Source organism: Ostrea edulis, chromosome 9, assembly GCF_947568905.1.
Source record: "Ostrea edulis chromosome 9, xbOstEdul1.1, whole genome shotgun sequence".
In the NCBI taxonomy this organism is placed as follows: domain Eukaryota; kingdom Metazoa; phylum Mollusca; class Bivalvia; order Ostreida; family Ostreidae; genus Ostrea; species Ostrea edulis.
In genome coordinates, this window is record NC_079172.1 from 64,985,575 (window position 1) to 65,007,897 (window position 22,323).

A 22,323-nucleotide genomic window follows, 5' to 3' on the forward strand; every position below is an offset into this window, starting at 1 on the left:
GCACCACACCAAAGTAATTTACAACAAAAAAGTGATATCGACAAAACCATTAGTAAAAAGATAACTGCATAAATATGTGCAGGCATTGAGGTGTACGTCATGTACATAAATCTAATTATGTACATAGAATCTAATTAATTTCCCAGAAATCCTCTCAACTTTAATTTAAAGTTTTGTTTGTTTGTTTTTTTGGAGGGGGGGGGGGTGTTAAGGATTTTTTTTTTTTTTTTTTATATCTTGATCATTTTGTTATCAATCATTTCTGAGTCATAAGGTATTTAGTACTCGGTAAACTTTCCAAAAATCGCCAGTCTGTGTTCACTTTCACTTACGAACTCCTCATTTATTTTTTCTGGATTCAGTTCATCAGTCTCATTTTTATGAACATGCAATAAAAGCAAATTGTTTATTCGTATTTGGCTCATTGTTGATCTCAGTGATGTTTTCAATCTTTTCAAGGCGCTGAATGAGCGCTCACTGGTAGCGTTAGTTGCAGGAAGTACCAAAATTAGTTTGAGAATTTTGAGGATCTCGGCAGACAGACTTTTTTCATTTGAATGTCTGAAAAATTCAACCACACTTGGTATATCTGGCGTTAAGTCTTTTGGCAAAACAGTCTTTAACATCATAAGCTGGCAGTGAAGATCCTTTGGCTTCAAATCTGTATCATATAGGGTCGTGACAAAATTGAATTCTTCTTCAAACGTTTGACCTGTGCAAGCCTTAATTACGAAGTTTTCAAGATTAACATAAACTTTGTAACCTGGTTGGTCAAATCTAGATTTTATGCCAGCTAAAAGCAGATCTAATGCCTCGTAGAAATCTTTCCTATACATATCTGCACACGATGAAAAAGTATGTGCTGCTGTCCCATCATCAAGTTTACGAGGAATTTTGCGTTTTCTAGGAAGAACAGGATCATCGATGTTCATCTGTTTTGCTTTTTCAACAACTTCCTCGTAAAACTGAGTGAAGATTGTCTCATCTCGGAGACTTTGCAAAGCACTCATTTTTGATCATCACTCGCCGAGAGATTTGGAGCCTGCAGAGCCCTTGCCAAATTATCACTATAACGTAAAAGTTTTTCACTCAGTAAACATCCTAAGAAGAAATCAAACCTGCACATATAAACAGCCACTCCCCTAATTCTGTTTCTCATTTCTACCTCACGCACGTATTGGAGGCTTTCATCCCAAACATTTCTTAGAATTTCATAGTTTGACAAAATGCTCAAAAATGTGCCGGCTTTTATTGTCCATCTTGTGGGACACAAAACCCTTATTCCCGCTATCATCCCCCTTCTTGGAGATTCTTTAATCAACTTTGTTATATCCTTTGCAATGTCCAGGGTGTCTCTAAGCAACTTACATCCCTTAATAGAATCACTGCAAGCTAGGTTAAGAGCATGACCATAACAGTGTATGTAAAGGGCTCTGGGTTCAAGTGCATGAATTTGTGTTGCAACACCTGTCTTTGAACCAGCCATAGAAGCAGCTAATGTCATAACACTGGCCTCGTACTTTGTTGATAGGCAGATCAAACCTCAAAAGGACATCTTTAATTGCTAGGGTTATTGAATTAGTCCCAATGTCAGAAAGACAGTACATCCCTAATAAATCTTCATGAGCGGTAAAAATTTTGATCAACCCATCGAATGCATAAAACAAGTTGCTCTTTGTTGGAAATATCTCGTGTTTCGTCTGCCATTATTGAAAAGAATTCAGACGATTTGATGAAAGCAACAATTTGTCGCAAAACCTGCAACCCCATCACCTGCAAAATTTCATTTTGTATATCTGGAGCAACATACTTATTTGTCTTGCGTTGTAGCCATTCCTGAAGCTGGGGATCGCGTTTAGCCTCTAGCATGAGAAGATGATTAAAGTTTTTCTCGTCTTTGTCACCCCGAAGAGCAATTCCTTGTCGGGCAAGGAACTTCAAAATGTTTGTGATCTTAAGCAAATTCTCTCTGTTAGACTTCTTCTCGACTTCGTGCGTCTTTGAAAGACATTCTTCAACATCTTTAACCTCCTCCTTTATCGTAAACCCTCTTTCCATTGCCTCTTTATGGCAATCACTTTTCTCGTGTGCGGCGAATTTTGTCAAAATTTGCCATAAGCACAAAGAAGGTTCTTTATTGCATATTCTTCTCATGTGACGATATAGCCGTACAAATTCCGGTGCCAAAGGGCAAAAGTGTTACAGGTCGGTATTACTGAGATGTTATACTAAAAAAGCTGAAGAAATATTATCATAAACGACGCCCTGTGTCAGGATTTAGGCATGCTTGTCTACTTCATGATAATGCTCCATCACATATACATCTGAGCAATGTTTAAAGTAGGATCTGAGCAATGTTTGAAGTCGGAGAAGGTTATCATCTTGCCACACCCACCATACTCTCCAGATCTAGCCCCATGCGACTTTTTCCTTTTTCCAAAACTTAACAAGTTCTTATATGGTCGTCGTTACAAGTCCCGACAAGCCCTTGGCTCAGTCATCAGTCAGTGCCTCAGAGGTCTAGCTAAATCAACGTACCGTGACGCATCTCAGAAATGGATTCCGAGATTGAAATTATGTATTTCAAACCGCGGAGAATACTTTAAAGGGATGTATAGTGTTCATTTCACTATTTGAGTCGAATGCTTTTGAGATATAGTACAATACACATTACATATCGAACAGCCCTCGTAAAACTGAAAACAACAATAAAAATGCGTGTGTGTGTGTTTTTTTTTTTAAATTTCAGGGTGAAAAACTAAAATAAGCAGATTTAAAAGTTTTCAATATTGGGTAATATTTTTATTTTTTGGGACATATTACCGTATTACAGAACTGAATCGTAAATTAAAAAGACATTCAAAATATTGTGTCTTTGTCCTCTGGATATATAATGAATTACATGTGTACTCTGATTTAATGTTTTTTTTTATTTGAACATATTTTATTGTATTGATATATATATGGATTAGTTACAAGTTCTAGCAACTTATTAAACCTCTCCCGTGGTAGATTTGCTGCTAATTTCGTAATCATACTGAAAAACATCTAAATAATTGGGAGTTAAACCATGTAAACCTTTGAAGACAAGAATGATAGTTCTACATACAAAATAGTCGGATGGAGGCATACCCCTAAGTTGCTGCATCATTTCTTTCGTAGGTATAGAAAAATTTCTATTAAAAATCCTTCTCGATGCTTGTTATTTGTAACGACTCTCCTTGTTTTTCACATTGCCTCAAACATTACAACAGTAGTAAAACGAAGAAATACGATTGTATTAAATTTTTCCTGTAATAATCATTTGGCATGAAGAAACGTAATCCAGACAGCACACCTACGCGTATCTTGCTTGAAAAACATTTTTTTTGGTTCTTATATTGTTGTTGTTTTTTGTTTCTTGGTTTGTTTTTTAAAACAATTTTCATACTCCTGTTTATCATCGGCTTGGATGTTAGCGTTGGAGGAGCTTTGATATGGGAGGACACCGGAGTACCCGGGGCGAAAATCCACGTGGGCGACCACCATACCCACTCTGGTCAAGGGCTTCAAAATGTGAGCAAGATATCGTAGATTTAGCTTCTTTCACGCCAATACTCCAGGTCCATGGTAGGGGGTTTGAATTTTAAGATCGAAAAATAACAAGGTGTTATTATTAGTATACAGACGTCATAACTTATTCACAGGAACATCGTCCAGTGGTGTGGTGATACATTATCGTTGGATCAAAGGGTCACATTAAATCCGGGACCAATGTTATCTTAAAATGTTTAATCTACTGAGAAAAATCTACCGTGTTTTTATGAAAACCCCATTTTCTTGTTTTCTACAATGCAAGTTCTATAGAGAAAATATATTACAACATTTTGTGTCCTCTAGGAGATCGATTGAATGTTTTCCGTCTCGTTGAGAATTTTTCACTAATATTGAGACGTCACCAGCTGTATGTGAAGTACCACAAATTTAGACCTATGATTAGCGCTCAGGGCCTTAGCAGCAATGTTTCTTTTTCGTGCCAACGCCTGCCGTGATACGAGACCTCGGTTTTTAAGGACATATATGAAAGAACCGTGATTATCACTTATAAATGACGAGCGTTTAGGAAAGGAGCAATCACAACCCGTTTTAACATCGTTCGTTTGACCCGGCCATGCCATGAGCGGGGCTCGAACTCACGACCTCCCTGTTGCGAAGCAAACACTTTACCACTGAACTACCGCGACCAGTGCCTGTAGGGGAAATATTGAAAATCTCAAAAGTGTCATATCCTACACTGCAGACAATGTTTCAAGATCATAGAAAATATACTAAAAGATTGTCAATATTTTACCAACTTGACATATATAACAATAAAGATTGTCAATCTTTCCCCTACATGACATAGATAACATTAAAGATTCTCAATCTTTCCCCTACATGACATAGATAACATACTTAAAGATTGTCAATGTTTCCCCTACATGATATAGATAACATTAGAGATTGTCAATGTTTCCCCTACATGACATAGATAACACACTTAAAGATTGTCAATGTTTCCCCTACATGACATTGATAATATTAAAGAATGTCAATGTTTCCCCTACATGACATAAATAACATTAAAGATTGTCAATATTTCCCCTACATGACAGAGATAACATTAGAGATTGTCAATGTTTCCCCTACATGACATAGATATCATACTTAAAGATTGTCAATGTTTCCCCTACATGACATAGATATTATTAAAGAATGTCAATATTTCTCCTACATGACAGAGATAACATTAGAGATTGTCAATGTTTCCCCTACATGACATAGATAATATTAAAGAATGTCAATATTTACCTTACATGACATAGATATTATTAAAGATTGTCAATGTTTCCCCTACATTACATAGACAACATTAAAGATTGTCAATATTTCCCCTACATGATATAGACAACATTAAAGATTGTCAATATTTCCCCTACATGACATAGATAACATTAGAGATTGTCAATATTTCCCCTACATGACATAGATAACATTAAAGATTGTCAATGTTTCCCCTACATGACATAGATAACATCCTTGAAGATTGTCCTGTGGAGGAAATATTGACAATCTTTAAGTATGTTATCTATACTCTATCAACATTGTCTACAGTGTAGAATATGACACTTTTGAAACTCTATTAATTTTAAGGAGGTATGCTAAACCAGAGAAATTTGATATTGATTTAAAGTGAATGATATGTACAACAATAATTTGGAATTGAACACTTTCAAATTTACTTTTATTTAGTAATAAAATGCAGTTTTAGTAGAAAGCAATCTGAACTTCTTTTTTTTTTAAAAAAAAAAATAAAAAAAATGCCTGCTGGACCCGAATTCGCGATCTGCAGTTCAGCTACTGAGTTACTCAGCTAGAAAATATTGATTGATTGTACATGCATATGGAGACGTCACCATTACCCGCGAAGGGCTGCAAAATTTAGGCATTTGAAATGAATAGACAAGTATTGCTGATAGTTAAGCAATGAATTATTATTTTTTGAAAAATGGAATCTCATAACTGCAACAGTGTGTGCATACAAATTAAATAACGTGCATTGAGAATTTTTTTTGTTTGCATACACCGTTGCAGTTATGAGACTATCTCCTTAAAAATGCCTCTATCATAAGATCAACTTCTCTACCATCGAATGAGGTGCACTTGTGTTGATTGAGACAGGAATGGATAACAAAGCTTTGCTTTCATTCTGCACACGTGCACCGAGCACAGGAACTAGTGATTTTGTCTGTAATAATAATAGTAGGGGTCTATATCATACCACCCCCTAATGAAAGGTAAAGATAACGAAAAGTGATCAATCTCATAACTCACATAAACAATACAAAATAGAGAGTTGGGGTAACACGGACCCCTGGATATACCAGAGGTGGGATCAGGTAGGGTTATAATAATCTTTTTAGAAGGTGGTATGGTATAGACCCCTACTATTATTACTAAATTACCGGTTCCTGTCGGCTAATTGCAGACGACATGATAGACATTGTTCATACGCCTAACAGATTTACAGTGATTCGATCCTTGCATTTATCAACAAATATCCTTCAAAATTCTCTCATGCATTTTATCATAGGATTAAAGAATAAATGTAAATATTTATATTTTCATTCATGTTTTAAAACGAAGTCAGCGATTAGGACGATGTAGAGTACCCCCTTAAATGCAATATACACCGATCGCTTTCTGATTTAAATCACGGGTCACATGCCTGGGATGATATGATATCTTTTATTGTCGAGGACGGCAGCCATTGTGATAGTTTAGGTAGGACTCTTGATTACGGTAGGGTATCGGCCCTATATACTATATAAGGAAATACAACAGGAGGGAATGATGATGCGTGCTTGTTACGATCTCTGACATAATCCATTGTGTAGAAAACACAACTTCTGAAATTTAGTTAATTTCAAATGCAATTTACAGCAATTGCGTCAAGATTTAAAGCATGGATTACCTGCCTTGGATCATATGATATCTTTTGCTGTTGTGGACGGCCGCCATTGTGAGAGATTAGGTGAGGACTCTAGATTATCATACTTATAGAGTGTATAACAAATACAACACACGGAAATAATGATGCGTGTTTGTTTCTATCTCTGACGTAATTCATTTCAGGAATCTAAAGTAAAGATGGACCCTCACAACCGAGCCCAAGACGTTCTACGCTGTGACTGATGTGAAGAGAATGTTGTGCAGATGCACTGTGATACGTGTCTTGTCAAGCTGTGTAAGACCTGTGTAGGAGACCACATCTCATCTGAGGAATGCGAGGATCCCAAAGTCGTTAGATTCCAGTCCAGGAAATGCGTCCCTGTGTATCCAACGTGTGCATTACATGATAACAAGCGGTGTGAAATGCACTGCCAGCAGTGCACTGTACCTGTCTGTTTCATTTGCGCAACATCTGAAAAACACGCCGGTCATCGATTTAAAAACATTGTAGACATTTTTGATGAAAAGAAGAGAGAGTTTCAAAAAAAAGATAAAAGATATCCAAGAAAATATTCGAGTGAAACACGCGGATCAAGCTTCGAAAATGGAGAAGCGAATTGCGGATCTAGAAAAGGAAATCACAACACTTATAGACACTGTGTCTAAACACGGAGAACTGAAGAGAAAAATTGATCAAATTGTTAAGGAGGTGCAGTCCGAAATTGAGAGTATTAGGAAAAATCACGTGGAGCTGTTGATCACAACAAGAACAGAAGTCCAGCAGAATTTGACTGAGATCGACAGGGAAGTGTCCTCATTAAAAGAATTAACACTAGATTCTAACGACATCAATAAAGTCTTCCACTTTACACCAACCAACAAGATTTACAAAAATCTACCAGACGATCCCGTGCTGACGATGCCGGTTTTCTCTACAAAGAGGATCGACTCTGTACAACTCCGTGAAATGTTTGGAACACTGTCCGACATTGTAACAAAACCCACCGCTATAGCAAAAGTCAGACTGATGGAAACACCGCTAATGGTCCATAGAATAGCGACTGGTTATTCTCAACTTTATGGTGTTGCATTTCTAGACAGGATGGGAATATGGGCAATAGGAAATGCCCAACAAATAAAACTATTTCATGTGAATGACAAGTCCACGAAGAAGTCAATCGACACCAAACTGTCAGGCAAAAAACTTATATTAGTGACAAATCAAGGCCATCTTCTTTACGCGGAAAAGGGTGGCAGGACGATTCACATTGTTAAACAAGAACAGAGTGAAGAATTGATCAGTTTACAAGGCTGGGGAGTTGTTGGTTTCTGTGTCACTGATGATCTGCTGGTCGTCATGAGAAGTGATGACAAAAGAGAAACTAGAGTTGTCCGATATCATGGACGTGAAGAGAAGGAAATTATCCAGTTTGAAAGTAAAGGGAAACCTTTCTATTCAGTTGGTCCAAACCAAAAGTTGATTTGCGAGAACAGGAACTTTGATATCTGTGTGGCAGACAGAGATGCGTGCGCTGTGGTGGTCGTCAGTCAAGATACGAAATTCAGGTTCCGGTATGAAGGAAATCCGTCAAGTTTGCGCAAAACTGAATTCAAACCGAAAGGTATAGCCACCGACAGCCTGAGTAATATTCTTGTTTCAGATCTAGATAATGCTTGTGTCCACGTTGTTGATCAAAACGGAAAGTTTATTACAGTTTTAGACTGTCCACGTGTGCAGCCCTGGGGACTGTGCGTCGGTTTGGATAACTACCTGTATGTTGCAGATAATGCATCGGGTGATGTTATAAAGATTCGGTATCTTCAATGAGGATTTCATAGACCTTGACACAAATGGGAAAGACCAAAATAAAAAAATAGGAATGAAAAATAAAAACATGTCGTGCCTAAAAGTCGTTGTAATAAAGTACTTTCTACAATTACATGTATATGATGAATTCTAAATACATGTTGTACGTGATTTAATATATATAATAGAAACTCCGTAATATGACGTAATAAATGTTCGACTTCTCCTGGATGTTTGAAACGTCGATGAAATATTGTACGTTTTCGAATTCTTTTCTTGAATGAAGAGAGACTTCAAATTGTTACTATTTTGTGGATTAGAATCGAACTGGCCAATTTGGGAATTCTTTCTATTCGGAAAAAGTCCTTGCAGAGACATGTTTTTCGAAAAGTTGAACGAATGCAGATTTGGCGTATTTCTGACGTTCAACGGTTGTACACAAGTACTCCAACGAGGTTTTTCCGCGAAAACGCATTGATAGAATTTAAATCATGATATTTCTATATATAGCATTGTCTGTGTATTTGTGGGGCCAACAAAGTGGTGATCACCAACATGAAAAGGGGAAGATAACGAACAGTGATCAATCTTGTAACTTCTATAAAAAATACAGAATTAAGAGTTGGGGAAGCACGGATATCATTTTGATTTCTTAGCGGATTTTCAAAACAGTTAAACATATATACGTTAAAGCATATTATATTATTGATAATAAGGAAACAAAAGATACTTCTAGAATCCAAAACCTAAGTGTGAGGATTGAAAGGAATATTATTTTAATGGACTGATCCACGATTTCCATCCCAATTTTCTTTGTTAATTTTAATGAACAAAATCTACTGTCTATTGTGTTTAAAAAGGTTTCACAAAAGTAAGGTTATACATTATCAAAGAGTCTCATTTTAGAAAATTTATTATTTGTTTTGTAAACAAAGATTGCGAAGTGTTATCACTTACGAAGTTTTTAAAAGAAATGGATATCGATCAAAGTTTATTATATATATCACATTTAAGTACTCTAGGTAAATTGTGTCATGTAAAAGGTAAATTTGTGACTGTGTAAAATTAAGCTGCTTTCAACTAAAAAATTAACATTTAACTAACTTTTGATATCGGGTACTTGAAGTGAGCACCAATCCACTAGGAAGTTGGCACGAACCAAACCAGTTACGCAAACTATCCGAGAGTAAATTGGTACTCAAAGCATTCGTGGGTAATTGGGACTCAAAACATCCGTGAGTAAATGGGTCTCAAAGCATACGTGAATAAATGAAACTCAAATCATCCGTGAGTATATATGACTAAAAGCATCCTTGAGTAAATGGGATTCAAAACAACTGTGGGTAAAGAGACTCGAATCATACATGAATAAGTGAAATCAAATCATCCGTGAGTAAATACGACTCAAAACATCTGTGAGTAAAGAGACTCAAATCACCCGTGAGTAAAGGACACAAAGCATCCGTGAGTAAATGGCACTCAAAGCATCTTTAAATAAAGGGTTTTTACCACGATTTTTAATGTAATTAAAATCAGGAGTATAACCTTAATAAAGCACGTTTTTGCTTTTATATTGTTTCATTACTCCCAATAATTGATACAAACATACATTTTATGTGCATATATTTTAAAGTTTCCGCTTTACAAATCGTCACTAATGAGCTACCTAGTCACGTGGTACGTCATGACGTCATACGTGTCAATGTGCTGCAGCTCAGCTATGCATGTGTGTGTGAAAAGATTCTATTGAAAGTCATTAATTATACAGAATGGATAATTAATGTTCCGACATCGATGACATCCCGTTAGTATTTAAGATTCCGCCATACATATTTTAAACCTGCTGCTGAGACAAATCTTAAAGAAAATCCCTCCACAAACATTTATATTAGCCTAATACATGTGCGAACATCGACATTGACGGACTCGGACGGAGATCCCGCTCACAGAAAGGATGGAATTTTCAACTTTTGGTATATATCTGAATGACACATTTCGTTTGCAAACATTTTGACTGTGTTCCCTTGTAGATCATAATAGTTTTAAAGCATTAGATGTCTGTATATATGTAGACTGTAACATGCATTAGCCAATGATGATCTAATTAAAATCGGTTCTTCTCTAACTGTTACACTGGAGAAGGTAGACAAGATTTGTTTTTAATTAAATTGATGCATTAACCTACAACATGTCGACGGAAACAGCCGATTTACCGATATCGGTTTAATTTATAATTTTATTTTTCAAAGGGGGGGGGTGCGGATTTTAAAATTACCAATCTGATGAAAATCTATCATATAAGTAGCTGACTTCCTTAAGTGTGATATCTGAAAAATCATGACATATCACGGTACCCAATATCACTACTCGCCATACGTATCGTTGTAAGTTAGTTAAATATATAATATAAACATGGAGTTCCTTAAGGTATCCACACAGATCTTGAAATTTCATTGTACCGATAATCAAAATGTATAAGTAGTTGATTTCCTTAAGAGCGATATCTGAAAATTTGTGACGTATCAAAACACCCTCTATCACTTCTTGCCATATGTATGGTAAATTCGTCAGATATCTAATACAAACACAAAGTTCTTTACGGTATTCACAGAAATGTTGAAATTTTAGGATAACTCGAATCAAATTGTAAAAGTAGTAGATATCTCAAAATGGATGGTATATCAAATGAATGAAGGTCTGAATTCAATCCGTATCATTTTTAAAGTAAACGCTCAGTGAAAAAAGTTTATTCATATTTTGCATTGCAACGTTATGTAATTGGGGTTAATTGAGCATGCAATTTATACGACTCCTCGTCCTCTTTAGAAATAAATCTGATAGATAATAATTTTCAAACTCATTAACATTCATCTGGTAGCTGGCTATCAGTTATTATAACTTTTATACTTTGTAGTAGCTGGCTACGAGTACCTAACTTTTCTTATTTTTAGTAGCTGGCTACTAGTAACTGGCTACTAGTTGCTAACTTTTCCTGGTTCAAATATCTGGCTACTAGTAGCCAACTTTTCTCTTTTCAAGTAGCCAGTTACTAGTAGCTGGCTACTGGTAGCCAACGTTTCCCTTTTCAAGTAAACAGTTACTAGTAGCTGGCTACTAGTAGCCAACTTTTCTCTTTTTAAATAACCAGTTACTAGTAGCCAACTTTTCTCTTTTTAAGTAACCAGTAACCAGTAGCCAACTTTTCTTTTTTTAAGTAACCAGTTACTAGTAGCCAACTTTTCTTTTTTTAAGTAACCAGTTACTAGTAGCCAACTTTACCGATCTTGTTATCTATACTATATCAACATTGTCTAGAGTGCAGGATATGACACTTTTGAAATTCAATTTATTTTAAGGAGGAATGCTACACCAGACAAATTGTATATGGATTTAAAGTGAATGATATGTACAACAATAATTTGAATTTGAAAACTTTCAAATTTACTTTCATTTAGTAAAAAATTAAAATGCAGTTTTAGTAGAAAGCAACTTGAACTTTTTTCCCCTTAAAAAAAAACCAAAACAAAATTCCTGCTGGACTTGAATCCACGATCTGCAGTTCAGCTTCTGAGTTACTCAGTTAGGAAATAATATTTTATTGATTGATTGATTCTACATGCATATTGTTTAACGACCCCCTCGAGAATTTTTTACTCATATGGAGACGTCACCATTACCGGTGAAGGGCTGCAAAATTTAGGCATTTGAAATGAATATAGACAAGTATTGCTGATAGTTAAGCAATGAATTATTATTTTTTGAAAGATGTAATCTAATAACTGCAACGATGTGTGCATACAAATTAAATAACGCGCATTGAGTAAATTAAATTTGTTTGCACACATCGTTGCAGTTATGATACTACCTCTTTAAGAAAACACTGCCTTTATCATAATACCAACTTTTCTGCCATCGAATGAGGTGCACTTGTGTTGTTTGAGACGGGAATGGATAATAAAGCTTTGCTTTCATTCTGCACACGTGCACCGAGCACAGGAACTAGTGATTTTGTCTGTAATAATAATAGTAGGGGTCTATATCATACCTCCTAATGAAAGGTAAAGATAACGAAAAGTGATCAATCTCATAACTCACATAAACAATACAAAATAGAGAGTTGGGCAAACACGGACCCCTGGATATACTAGAGGTTGGATCAGGTAGGGTTATAATAATCTTTTTAGAATGTGATATGGTATAGACCCCTACTATTATTACAAAATTACCGGTTCCTGTCGGCCTAGATGCTAATTGCAGACGACATGATAAACAGTGTTCATACGTCTAACAGATTTACAGTGATTCGATCCTTGCATTTATCAACAAATATCCTTCAAAATTCTCTCATGCATTTTATCACAGGATTAAAGAATGGATTACCTGCTTTGGATCATATGCTATCTTTTGCTGTTGTGGACGGCCGTCATTGTGAGAGATTAGGTGAGGACTCTAGATTATCATACTTATAGAGTGTATAGCAAATACAACACGCGGAAATAATGATGCGTGTTTGTTTCCATCTTTGACGTTATTCATTTCAGGAATCTAAAGTAAAGATGGACCCTCGCAACCGATCCCAGGACGTCGTACGCTGTGAATTATGTGAAGAGAATGTGGTACAGATGCACTGTGATACGTGTCTTGTCAAACTGTGTAAGACCTGTGTAGGAGACCACATCTCATCGGAGGAATGCGAGGATCCCAAAGTCGTTAGATTCCAGTCCAGGAAATCCGTCCCTGTGTATCCAATGTGTGCATTACATGATAACAAGCGGTGTGAAATGCACTGCCAGCAGTGCACTGTACCAATCTGTTTCATTTGCGCAACATCTGAGAAACACGCCGGTCATCGATTTAAAAACATTGTAGACATTTTTGATGAAAAGAAGAGAGAGTTTGAAAAAAAGATAAAGGATCTCCAAGAAAATATTCGAGTGAAACACGCGGTTCAAGCTTCGAAAATGGAGAAGCGAATTGCGGATCTAGAAAAGGAATTCACGACACTTCTAGACACTGTGTCTAAACACGGAGAAGAACTGAAGAGAAAAATTGATCAAATTGTTATGGAGGTGCAGTCCGAAATTGAGAGTATTCGGAAAAATCACGTGGAGCTGTTGACGGCAACAAGAACAGAAGTCCAGCAGAATTTGACCGAGATCGACAGGGAAGTGTCCTCATTACAGGAAACACTAGATTCTAACGACATCAATAAAGTCTTCCACTTTACACCAAACAAGAAGATTTACAAAAATCTATCAGACGATCCTGTGCTGACGATGCCGGTTTTCTCTACAAAGAGGATTGACTTCGTACAACTCCGTGAAATGTTTGGAACACTGTCCAACATTGTAACCAAGCCCACCGCTATAGCAAAAGTCAGACTGATGGAAACACCGGTAATAGTCCATAGAATAGCGACTGGTTATTCTCAACTTTATGGTGTTGCATTTCTAGACAGGATTGGGATATGGGCAACAGGAGATGCCCAACAAATAAAACTATTTGATGTGAATGACAAGTCCATAAAGAAGTCAATCGACACCAAACTGTCAGGCGATCAACTTATATCATTGACAACTCAAGGCCATCTTCTTTACGCGGAGAGGGATGACAAGACGATTTACATTGTTAAACGTGAACAGAGTGAAGAATTGATCAGTCTACAAGGCTGGGAAGTTGTTGGTTTCTGTGTCACTTCCGCTGACGATCTGCTGGTCGTCATGACAAGTGATGACAAAAGAGAAACTAGAGTTGTCCGATATCATGGACGTGTAGAGAAGGAAATTATCCAATTTGAAAGTAAAAGGAAACCTTTCTATTCAGTTGGTCCAAACCAAACGTTGATTTGCGAGAACAGGAACTTTGATATCTGTGTGGCAGACAGAGATGCGTGCGCAGTGGTGGTCGTGAGTCAAGATACGAAACTCAGGTTCCGGTATAAAGGAAATCCACCAAGTTTGCGTTTAAATGAATTCAGACCGAAAGGCATAACCACCGACATCCTGTGTAATATCCTTGTTTCAGATATGTATAATGCTTGTGTCCACGTTGTTGATCAAAGCGGAAAGTTTCTTACATTTATAGACTGTCCACGTGTGGAGCCCTGGGGACTGTGTGTCGGTTTGGATAACTATCTGTATGTTGCAGATACTGCATCTAGTGATGTTATAAAGATTCTGTTTCTTCAATAAGGATTTCATAGACCGAAAAATCAATGCTTGACACAAATGTGGGAGACTAAAAATAAAAAGATAGGAATGAAAAATAGATGTAAAAACATGTCGTGCATAAAAGTCGTTGTAATAAGGTACTTTCTACAGTTATATGATGAATTCTAAATGCATATTGTACGTGATTTAATATAATAGAAAATCCGTAATATGACGTAATAAATGTTCGACTTCTCCTGGATGTTTGAAACGTCGATGAAAAATTGTACGTTTTCAAATTATTTTCTTGAATGAAGAGAGACTTCAAATTGTTACTATTTTGTTGATTAAAATCGAACTGACCAATTGAGAATTCTTTCTAGTCGAAGAAAAATCATAATTTATCCCCAAACCTCCTAAATACCCCCATATTTATGTCAAACAACTTGATATATAATCAAAGGGTTACATATGTTCACAAAATACTTTTTTTCCAAATGTCAACGACATCTATATTGGATCTGAAAAGTTTCTCCAGTTTTCGGCTATTATTCTTACAAATTTTAGGCTTTTGCCCCAAAATGGGATAAGGTTTTCATACAAACAATCTGATTTATAGTTAAATGGTTACATACTTCCAGAAAATAATTGTTTTCAAAGGTCCACATTATCTATGCTTTTTGCCCCCAAACTCGTAAACGCCCCCACGTAGAAATGTCAAACAACCTGATTTATAATCAAGAGACTATGTACTTTCAAAAAATACTTGTTTGCAAAAATCCCTAAGGGGGGGGGGGTCCCCATTAACTTTACTAGCCCATGGTCTAATAAGTAATCCAACGAAGATTTTCCGCGAAAACGCATTGATATAATTTAAATCATGATATTTCTATATATATCATTGTCTGTGCATTTGTTGGGCCAAAGAAAGTGGTGATCACTGACATGAAAAGGTGAAGATAACGAACAGTGATCAATCTTGTAACTTCTATAAAAAATACAAAATTAAGAGTTGGGGAAGCAAGGATATTATTTGGATTCCTTTGCGGATTTGCTAAACAGTTAAACATATTTACGTTAAAGCATATTATATTATTGATATTTAATAAGGAAACAAAACATACCTCTAGAATCCAAGACCTAAGTGTGAGGATTGAACGAAATATTCTTTTAATGGGACTGATCCACGATTTCCATCCCAATTTTCTTTTTTTACTTTTAATGACCAAAATCTACTGTCTAGAGTGTTTAAAAAGTTTCACAAAATTAAGGCTATACATTATCAAAGAGGCTCATTTGAGAGAGTTTATTATGTATTTTGTAAACAAAGATTGCGAAATGTTATCGCTTACGAGGTTTTCAAAAGAAATGGATATCGATCAAAGTTGATTATATATATCACATTTAAGTGCTCTTTAGGTAAATTGTGTGAAAAAGGTAAATTTGTGACTGTGTAAAATTAAGCTGCTTTCAACAAAATTAGCATTTAATTCACTTCTGATATCGGGTACTCGGAGGGACGAACAGACACCATCTATTATAAATGTCATATATATATATATATTGCGGCGTGGGGATCGAGAAACAAATCTGGAACTTGAGGTTGCGAAGTGAGCGCCAAACCACTAGGAAGTTGGCACTAACCAAACCACTGACTCAAACCATCCATGAGTAAATTGGACTCGAAGCATCGGTGAGTTATTGGTACTCAAAGCATCCGTGAGTAAATGAGACTCAAAATATCCGTGAGTAATTGGGACTCAAAACATACATGAGTAAATGGGTCTCAAAGCATACGTGAATAAATGAAACTCAAATCATCCGTGAGTAAATATTACTAAAAGCATCCTTGAGTAAATGGGATTCAAAACATCTGTGAGTAAAGAGACTCAAAGCATCCGTGAGTTAATGACACTCAAAGAAGGGACTCAAGGTTATCCAACTATGTGCTCATCCAAAAGGATTTTACTAACAAATTTCGTAAAACCGGGGGGGGGGAGTGCTGGTATTAGTCTCGTTCTCGCACGATTTCTCGATTGGCCTCGATTTGAAATCACAAACTTAAAATATTAACCATACCAGACTCTCGCTCGTGCAATCTCGCAAGAGTCTGAGAAGAGCGAGACTAGGCTGGTGTTTAAATAATTCTCATAGACCCCCACACTCTCTACTATCAGCTCATACATTCATGTCTTGTCTGGGAGAGTAACAAACGACAACTCTACATGGAGATAGAGACCTCCGTACCAGAAAAGTCAGTACTTGCGGGACAGCTTATTACATTGATACAAGTAGTCAAAGTGCATATATTTCAATATATGATGATGATAACAGTGTCCTTTACTTATAAAGACCTAGTTCACATGGTGGTTCTGATCAGATACATATAGTCAGCAGCATTATGAAGATACAATAATCAGTATATGAAGTTATGTTACATACATACGCTATCTGCATACATACGAGTACTGTTCGATATGTAATGTGTATTGTACCACAGCGCGATAACGCTTTGCACGGTTTCGTGGATGATGATACTCTTGAATGGCTCTATTCAATACCTTTCCAGCTGTATAAACACGAGCCTTCAGATCCATATAGTTTTAAAGTTATAGTCATTTCAATAGAGCCAGTCGTTGACCACTGTTGTAAAAATGGTTGGAAAACGGGTTGAGAATATTGAAGAAATTAGAGCTTATATAAAAGTTCGCACAAAACTCGGTCACTCGGTAGTGCAGAGTTTTACTGAATACTGGGGGAAGTTTATGGGTCTGATAAGGTATCTTATGAGACAGTTTGTAAAAACATTCTGACTGGCACATATTCCGTCATAGATGCAGCAAAATCTGGCCGACCTGTGACTGTAACAGGCAGGGCAAATGTCTCAAAAGTCAGGGAAATAATTGAAAGTGATGGCAGATACACGATTCGTGATATTGCCAAAACTGTTGGCATATCGCTATCGTGGGTGCATTTCATTTTGAAGCGTATTTTGAAAGTACGAAAGATTTCTGCCAGATGGATACAACATATATTGACAGATGACCAGAAACGGGTACGAGTACAAACCGCTAAGCAATTGCTCAAAATGTTTTCCAAATTCAGTCAAAGACAATTTGCAAACATTGTTACTGGTGACAAAACATGGGTTCACTATTTCGAAGCAGTAAGAAAAATTGGAAACAAAATATGGCTTACTAAACACGGTAGAAGGCCTGTTGTTGCCATAGAACCATAAGCACAAAGAAGGTTCTTTATTGCATATTCTTCTCATGTGATGGTAAAGCTGTACAAATTCCGGTATCGAAGGGCAAAAGTGTTACAGGTCGGTATTACTGAGATGTTATACTAAAAAAAGCTGAAGAAATATTATCATAAACAACGCCCTGTGTCAGGATTTAGGCATGCTTGTCTACTTCATGATAATGCTCCATCACATACATCTGAGCTTGTGAAGCAATTTTTGAAGTCGGAGGTTATCGTCTTGCCACACCCACCATACCCTCCAGATCTAGCCCCATGCGACTTTTTCCAAAACTTAAAAAGTTCTTATCTGGTCGTCGTTAAAAGTCCCGAAAAGCCCTTGGCTCAGCCATCAGTCAGTGACTCAGAGGTCTACCTAAATCAGCGTACCGTGAGGCATTTCAGAAATAGATTCCGAGATTGAAATTATGTATTTTAAACCGCGGAGAATGTAATGTTCATTTCACCATTTGAGTCGAATGCTTTTGAGATATAGTACAATACACATTACATATCGAACAGCCCTCGTAAAACTCAAAACAACAATACATGAGCATGTGGTTTTTTTTTTTAAATTTCAGGGTAAAAAACTAAAATAAGCAGATTTAAAAGTTTCCAATATTGGGTGTTATGCTTAATTTTTTTGTGGACATATTATTACAGAACTGAATCGTAAATTACAAAAATATTCAAAATATTGTGTCTTTGTCCTCTGGATATATAATGAATTACTCTGAATTAATGTTTTTTTGATTTGAACATATTTTATTGTATAGATATACATATGGATTAGTTACAAGTTCTAGCAACTTATTAAACCTCTCCCGTGGTAGATTTGCTGCTAATTTCGTAATCATTCTGAAAAACATCTAAATAATTGGGAGTTAAACCATGTAAACTTTAAAGACAAGAATGATAGTTCTACATACAAAATAGTCGGATGGAGGCAGCCCCATAAATTGCTGTATCATTTCTTTCGTAGGTGTAGAAAAATTTCTATTCAAAATCCTTCTAGCAGCTTGTTATTTGTAACGACCGTTCTTGTTTTTCACATTGCCTCAAACATTACGACAGTAGTAAAATGAAGAAAGACGATTGTGTTAAAAATTTTCAGTAATAATCATTTGACACGAATAAACGTAATCCAGACAGCACACCTACGTGTATTTTGCTTGAAAAACATTCTTTTGGGGGGTGTTTGTTCTTATATTGTTTTTTTTGTTTGTTTCTTGATTTGTTTTTTAAAACAATTTTTATGCTCCTCCTGTTTATCATCGGCTTGGATGTTAGCGTTGGGGGGGGGGGGGGAGGGGGGGCTTTGACATGGGAGGACACCGGAGTACCCGGGGCGAAAATCCACGTGGGCGACTACCATACCCACTCTGGTCAAGGGCTTCAAAATGTGAGCAAGATATCGTAGATTTAGCTTCTTTCACGCCAATACTCGAGGTCCATGGTAGGGGGTTTGAATTTTAAGATCGAAAAATAACAAGGTGTTATTATTAGTATACAGACGTCATAACTTATTCACAGGAACATCGTCCAGTGGTGTGGTGATACATTATTGTTGGATCAAAGGGTCACATCAAATCTGGGACCAAGGTTATCTTAAAATGTTCAGTCTACAGAGAAAAATCTACCGTGTTTTAATGAAAACCACATTTTCTTGTCCTCTAGAATGTAAGTTCTATAGAGAAAATATATTACAACATTATGTGTCCTCTAGGGGATTGATTGTTTTACGTCCCGTTGAAAAATTTTCACTAATATTGAGACGTCACCAGCTATATGTGAAGTACTACAAATTTAGACCTATGCTTAGCGCTCATAGCTGTAGCAGTGAAGGTTCTGTATCGTGCCAACACCTGCCGTGATACGGGGCCTCAGGTTTTTAGGTCATATCCGAAAGATCCGTGATTCTCATTTATAAATGTCAAGCGTTTGACGAAGGAGTAATAACTACTTGTCTTAACGTCTTATGTTTGACATAGCATGAGGGGGGCTCTAACTCACGACATCCCGGGTGCGAAGCGAACACTTTAATGAGCTACCACGACCAGTGCCTGTAGGGGAAATATTGACAATCTCAAAAGTGTCATATCCTACACTGCACACAATGTTTCAAGATCATAGATAACATAAATAAAGCTTGTCCATGTTTCCCTTACATGACATAGATAACATTAAAGATTGTCCATGTCTCCCCTACATGACATAGATAACATTAAAGATTGTCCATGTCTCCCCTACATGACATAGATAACAAACTTTAAAATTGTCAATGTTTACCCTACATGACATAGATGCAAAGTGAAGATAACGAACAGTGATCAATCTCATAATTCCTACAAGCAATACAAAATAGATAGTTACATCACATAGATAACATTAAAGATTGTCCATGTCTCCCCTACATGACATAGATAACATACTTAAAATTGTCAATGTTTCCCCTACATGACATAGATAACATTAAAGATTGTAAATGTTTCCCCTACATGACATAAATAACATTAAAGATTGTCAATGTTTCCCCTACATGACATAGATAACATTAGAAATTGTCAATGTTTCCCCTACATGACATAGACAAGATTAGAAATTGTCCATGTTTCCCCTACATGACATAGATAACATTAAAGATTGTCAATGTTTACCCTACATGACATAGATAACATTAAAGATTGTCAATGTTTACCCTACATGACATAGATAACATTAAAGAATGTCATTATTTCCTCTACATGACATAGATAACATTAAAGATTGTCAATGTTTCCCCTAAATGACATAGATAACATTAGAGATTGTCAATGTTTCCCCTACATGACATAGATAACATTAAAGATTGTCATTATTTCCTCTACATGACATAGATAACATTAAAGATTGTCAATGTTTCCCCTACATGACACATATAACATTAAAGATTGTCAATATTTCCCTTACATGATATAGACAACATTAAAGATTGTCAATATTTCCCCTACATGACATAGATAACATTAGAGATTGTCAATATTTCCCCTACATGACATAGATAACATTAAAGATTGTCAATGTTTCCCCTACATGACATAGATAACATCCTTGAAGATTGTCCTGTGGAGGAAATATTGACAATCTTTAAGTATGTTATCTATACTCTATCAACATTGTCTACAGTGCAGGATATGACACTTTTGAAACTCTATTCATTTTAAGGAGGAATGCTACACCAGAGGAATCTGATATGGTTTTAAAGTGAATGATATGTACAACAATAATTTGAAATTGAAAACGTTCAAATTTACTTTATTTAATCGAAAATTGCAGTTTTAGTAGAAAGCAATCTGAACTTTTTTTCTTAAAAAAAAACCAAACGCCTGCTGGACTCGAATCCACGATCTGCAGTTCAGCTGCTGAGTTACTCAGTTAGGAAATGATATTTATTGATTCTATATGCATATTGTTTAATGACCCCCTGGAGAATGTTTAACTCATATGGAGGCGCCACCATTACCGGTGAAGGGCTGCAAAATTTAGACTTTTGAAATGAATAGACAAGCATTGCTGATAGTTAAGCAATGAATAGAAATGAATAGACAAGCATTGCTGATAGTTAAGCAATGAATAGACAAGCATTGCTGATAGTTAAGCAATGAATAGACAAGCATTGCTGATAGTTAAGCAATGAATAGACAAGCATTGCTGATAGTTAAGAAATGAATAGACAAGCATTGCTGATAGTTAAGAAATGAATAGACAAGCATTGCTGATAGTTAAGCAATGAATAGACAAGCATTGCTGATAGTTAAGAAATGAATAGACAAGCATTGCTGATAGTTAAGAAATGAATAGACAAGCATTGCTGATAGTTAAGAAATGAATAGACAAGCATTGCTGATAGTTAAGAAATGAATAGACAAGCATTGCTGATAGTTAAGAAATGAATAGACAAGCATTGCTGATAGTTAAGCAATGAATAGACAAGCATTGCTGATAGTTAAGAAATGAATCGACAAGCATTGCTGATAGTTAAGAAATGAATAGACAAGCATTGCTGATAGTTAAGAAATGAATAGACAAGCATTGCTGATAGTTAAGAAATGAATAGACAAGCATTGCTGATAGTTAAGAAATGAATCGACAAGCATTGCTGATAGTTAAGAAATGAATAGACAAGCATTGCTGATAGTTAAGCAATGAATAGACAAGCATTGCTGATAGTTAAGAAATGAATAGACAAGTATTGCTGATAGTTAAGCAATGACTTATTATTGTTAGCTCTTATTATTTTGAGCTTTTCTGATCACCCGTAATCCGGAGTCCGTCCGTCTGTAAACTTTTAACATTTTTGACTTCTTCTCACAAACCAGTGGGCCAATTTCAACTAATGTTAGCACAAAGTATTCTTAGGTAAAGGGAATTCTAAATTGTTAAAATAAAGAGCAAGGCACCTTGCAAGGGGAGATAATCAAGAAAAGGTAAAAAAAGAGTAGGGTCATTAAAAAATCTTCTTCTCAAGAACCACTGGGCCAGAAAAGATGAAATATATAGATAAGCTTTATTAGGTAGTGCAGATTCAAGTTTGTTAAAATCATGGCCCCGGGGGTCGGATGCCACAAGGGGGATCAAAGTTTTAGATACAAATATATAGGGAAAATCTTTAAA

General features: G+C 36.1%; 2 protein-coding genes across 2 annotated transcripts; both read left to right on the plus strand.

Moving 5' to 3' along the window:
* The first annotated feature begins 6,255 nt into the window (after positions 1 to 6,255).
* On the plus strand, positions 6,256 to 8,783 carry LOC125658614 (uncharacterized). Its single transcript, XM_056149927.1, has 2 exons — positions 6,256 to 6,553; positions 6,655 to 8,783. The coding sequence occupies exon 2, from the start codon at positions 6,992 to 6,994 to the stop codon at positions 8,297 to 8,299; it is 1,308 nt and encodes a 435-aa protein (XP_056005902.1). The 5' UTR covers positions 6,256 to 6,553; positions 6,655 to 6,991; the 3' UTR covers positions 8,300 to 8,783.
* Positions 8,784 to 12,834: 4,051 nt separating this feature from the next.
* Positions 12,835 to 14,469, plus strand: LOC130050587 (E3 ubiquitin-protein ligase TRIM71-like). The gene has a single exon (XM_056150821.1). It carries the CDS (start codon positions 12,835 to 12,837, stop codon positions 14,467 to 14,469), a length of 1,635 nt encoding a protein of 544 aa, XP_056006796.1.
* Positions 14,470 to 22,323: the final 7,854 nt, after the last annotated feature.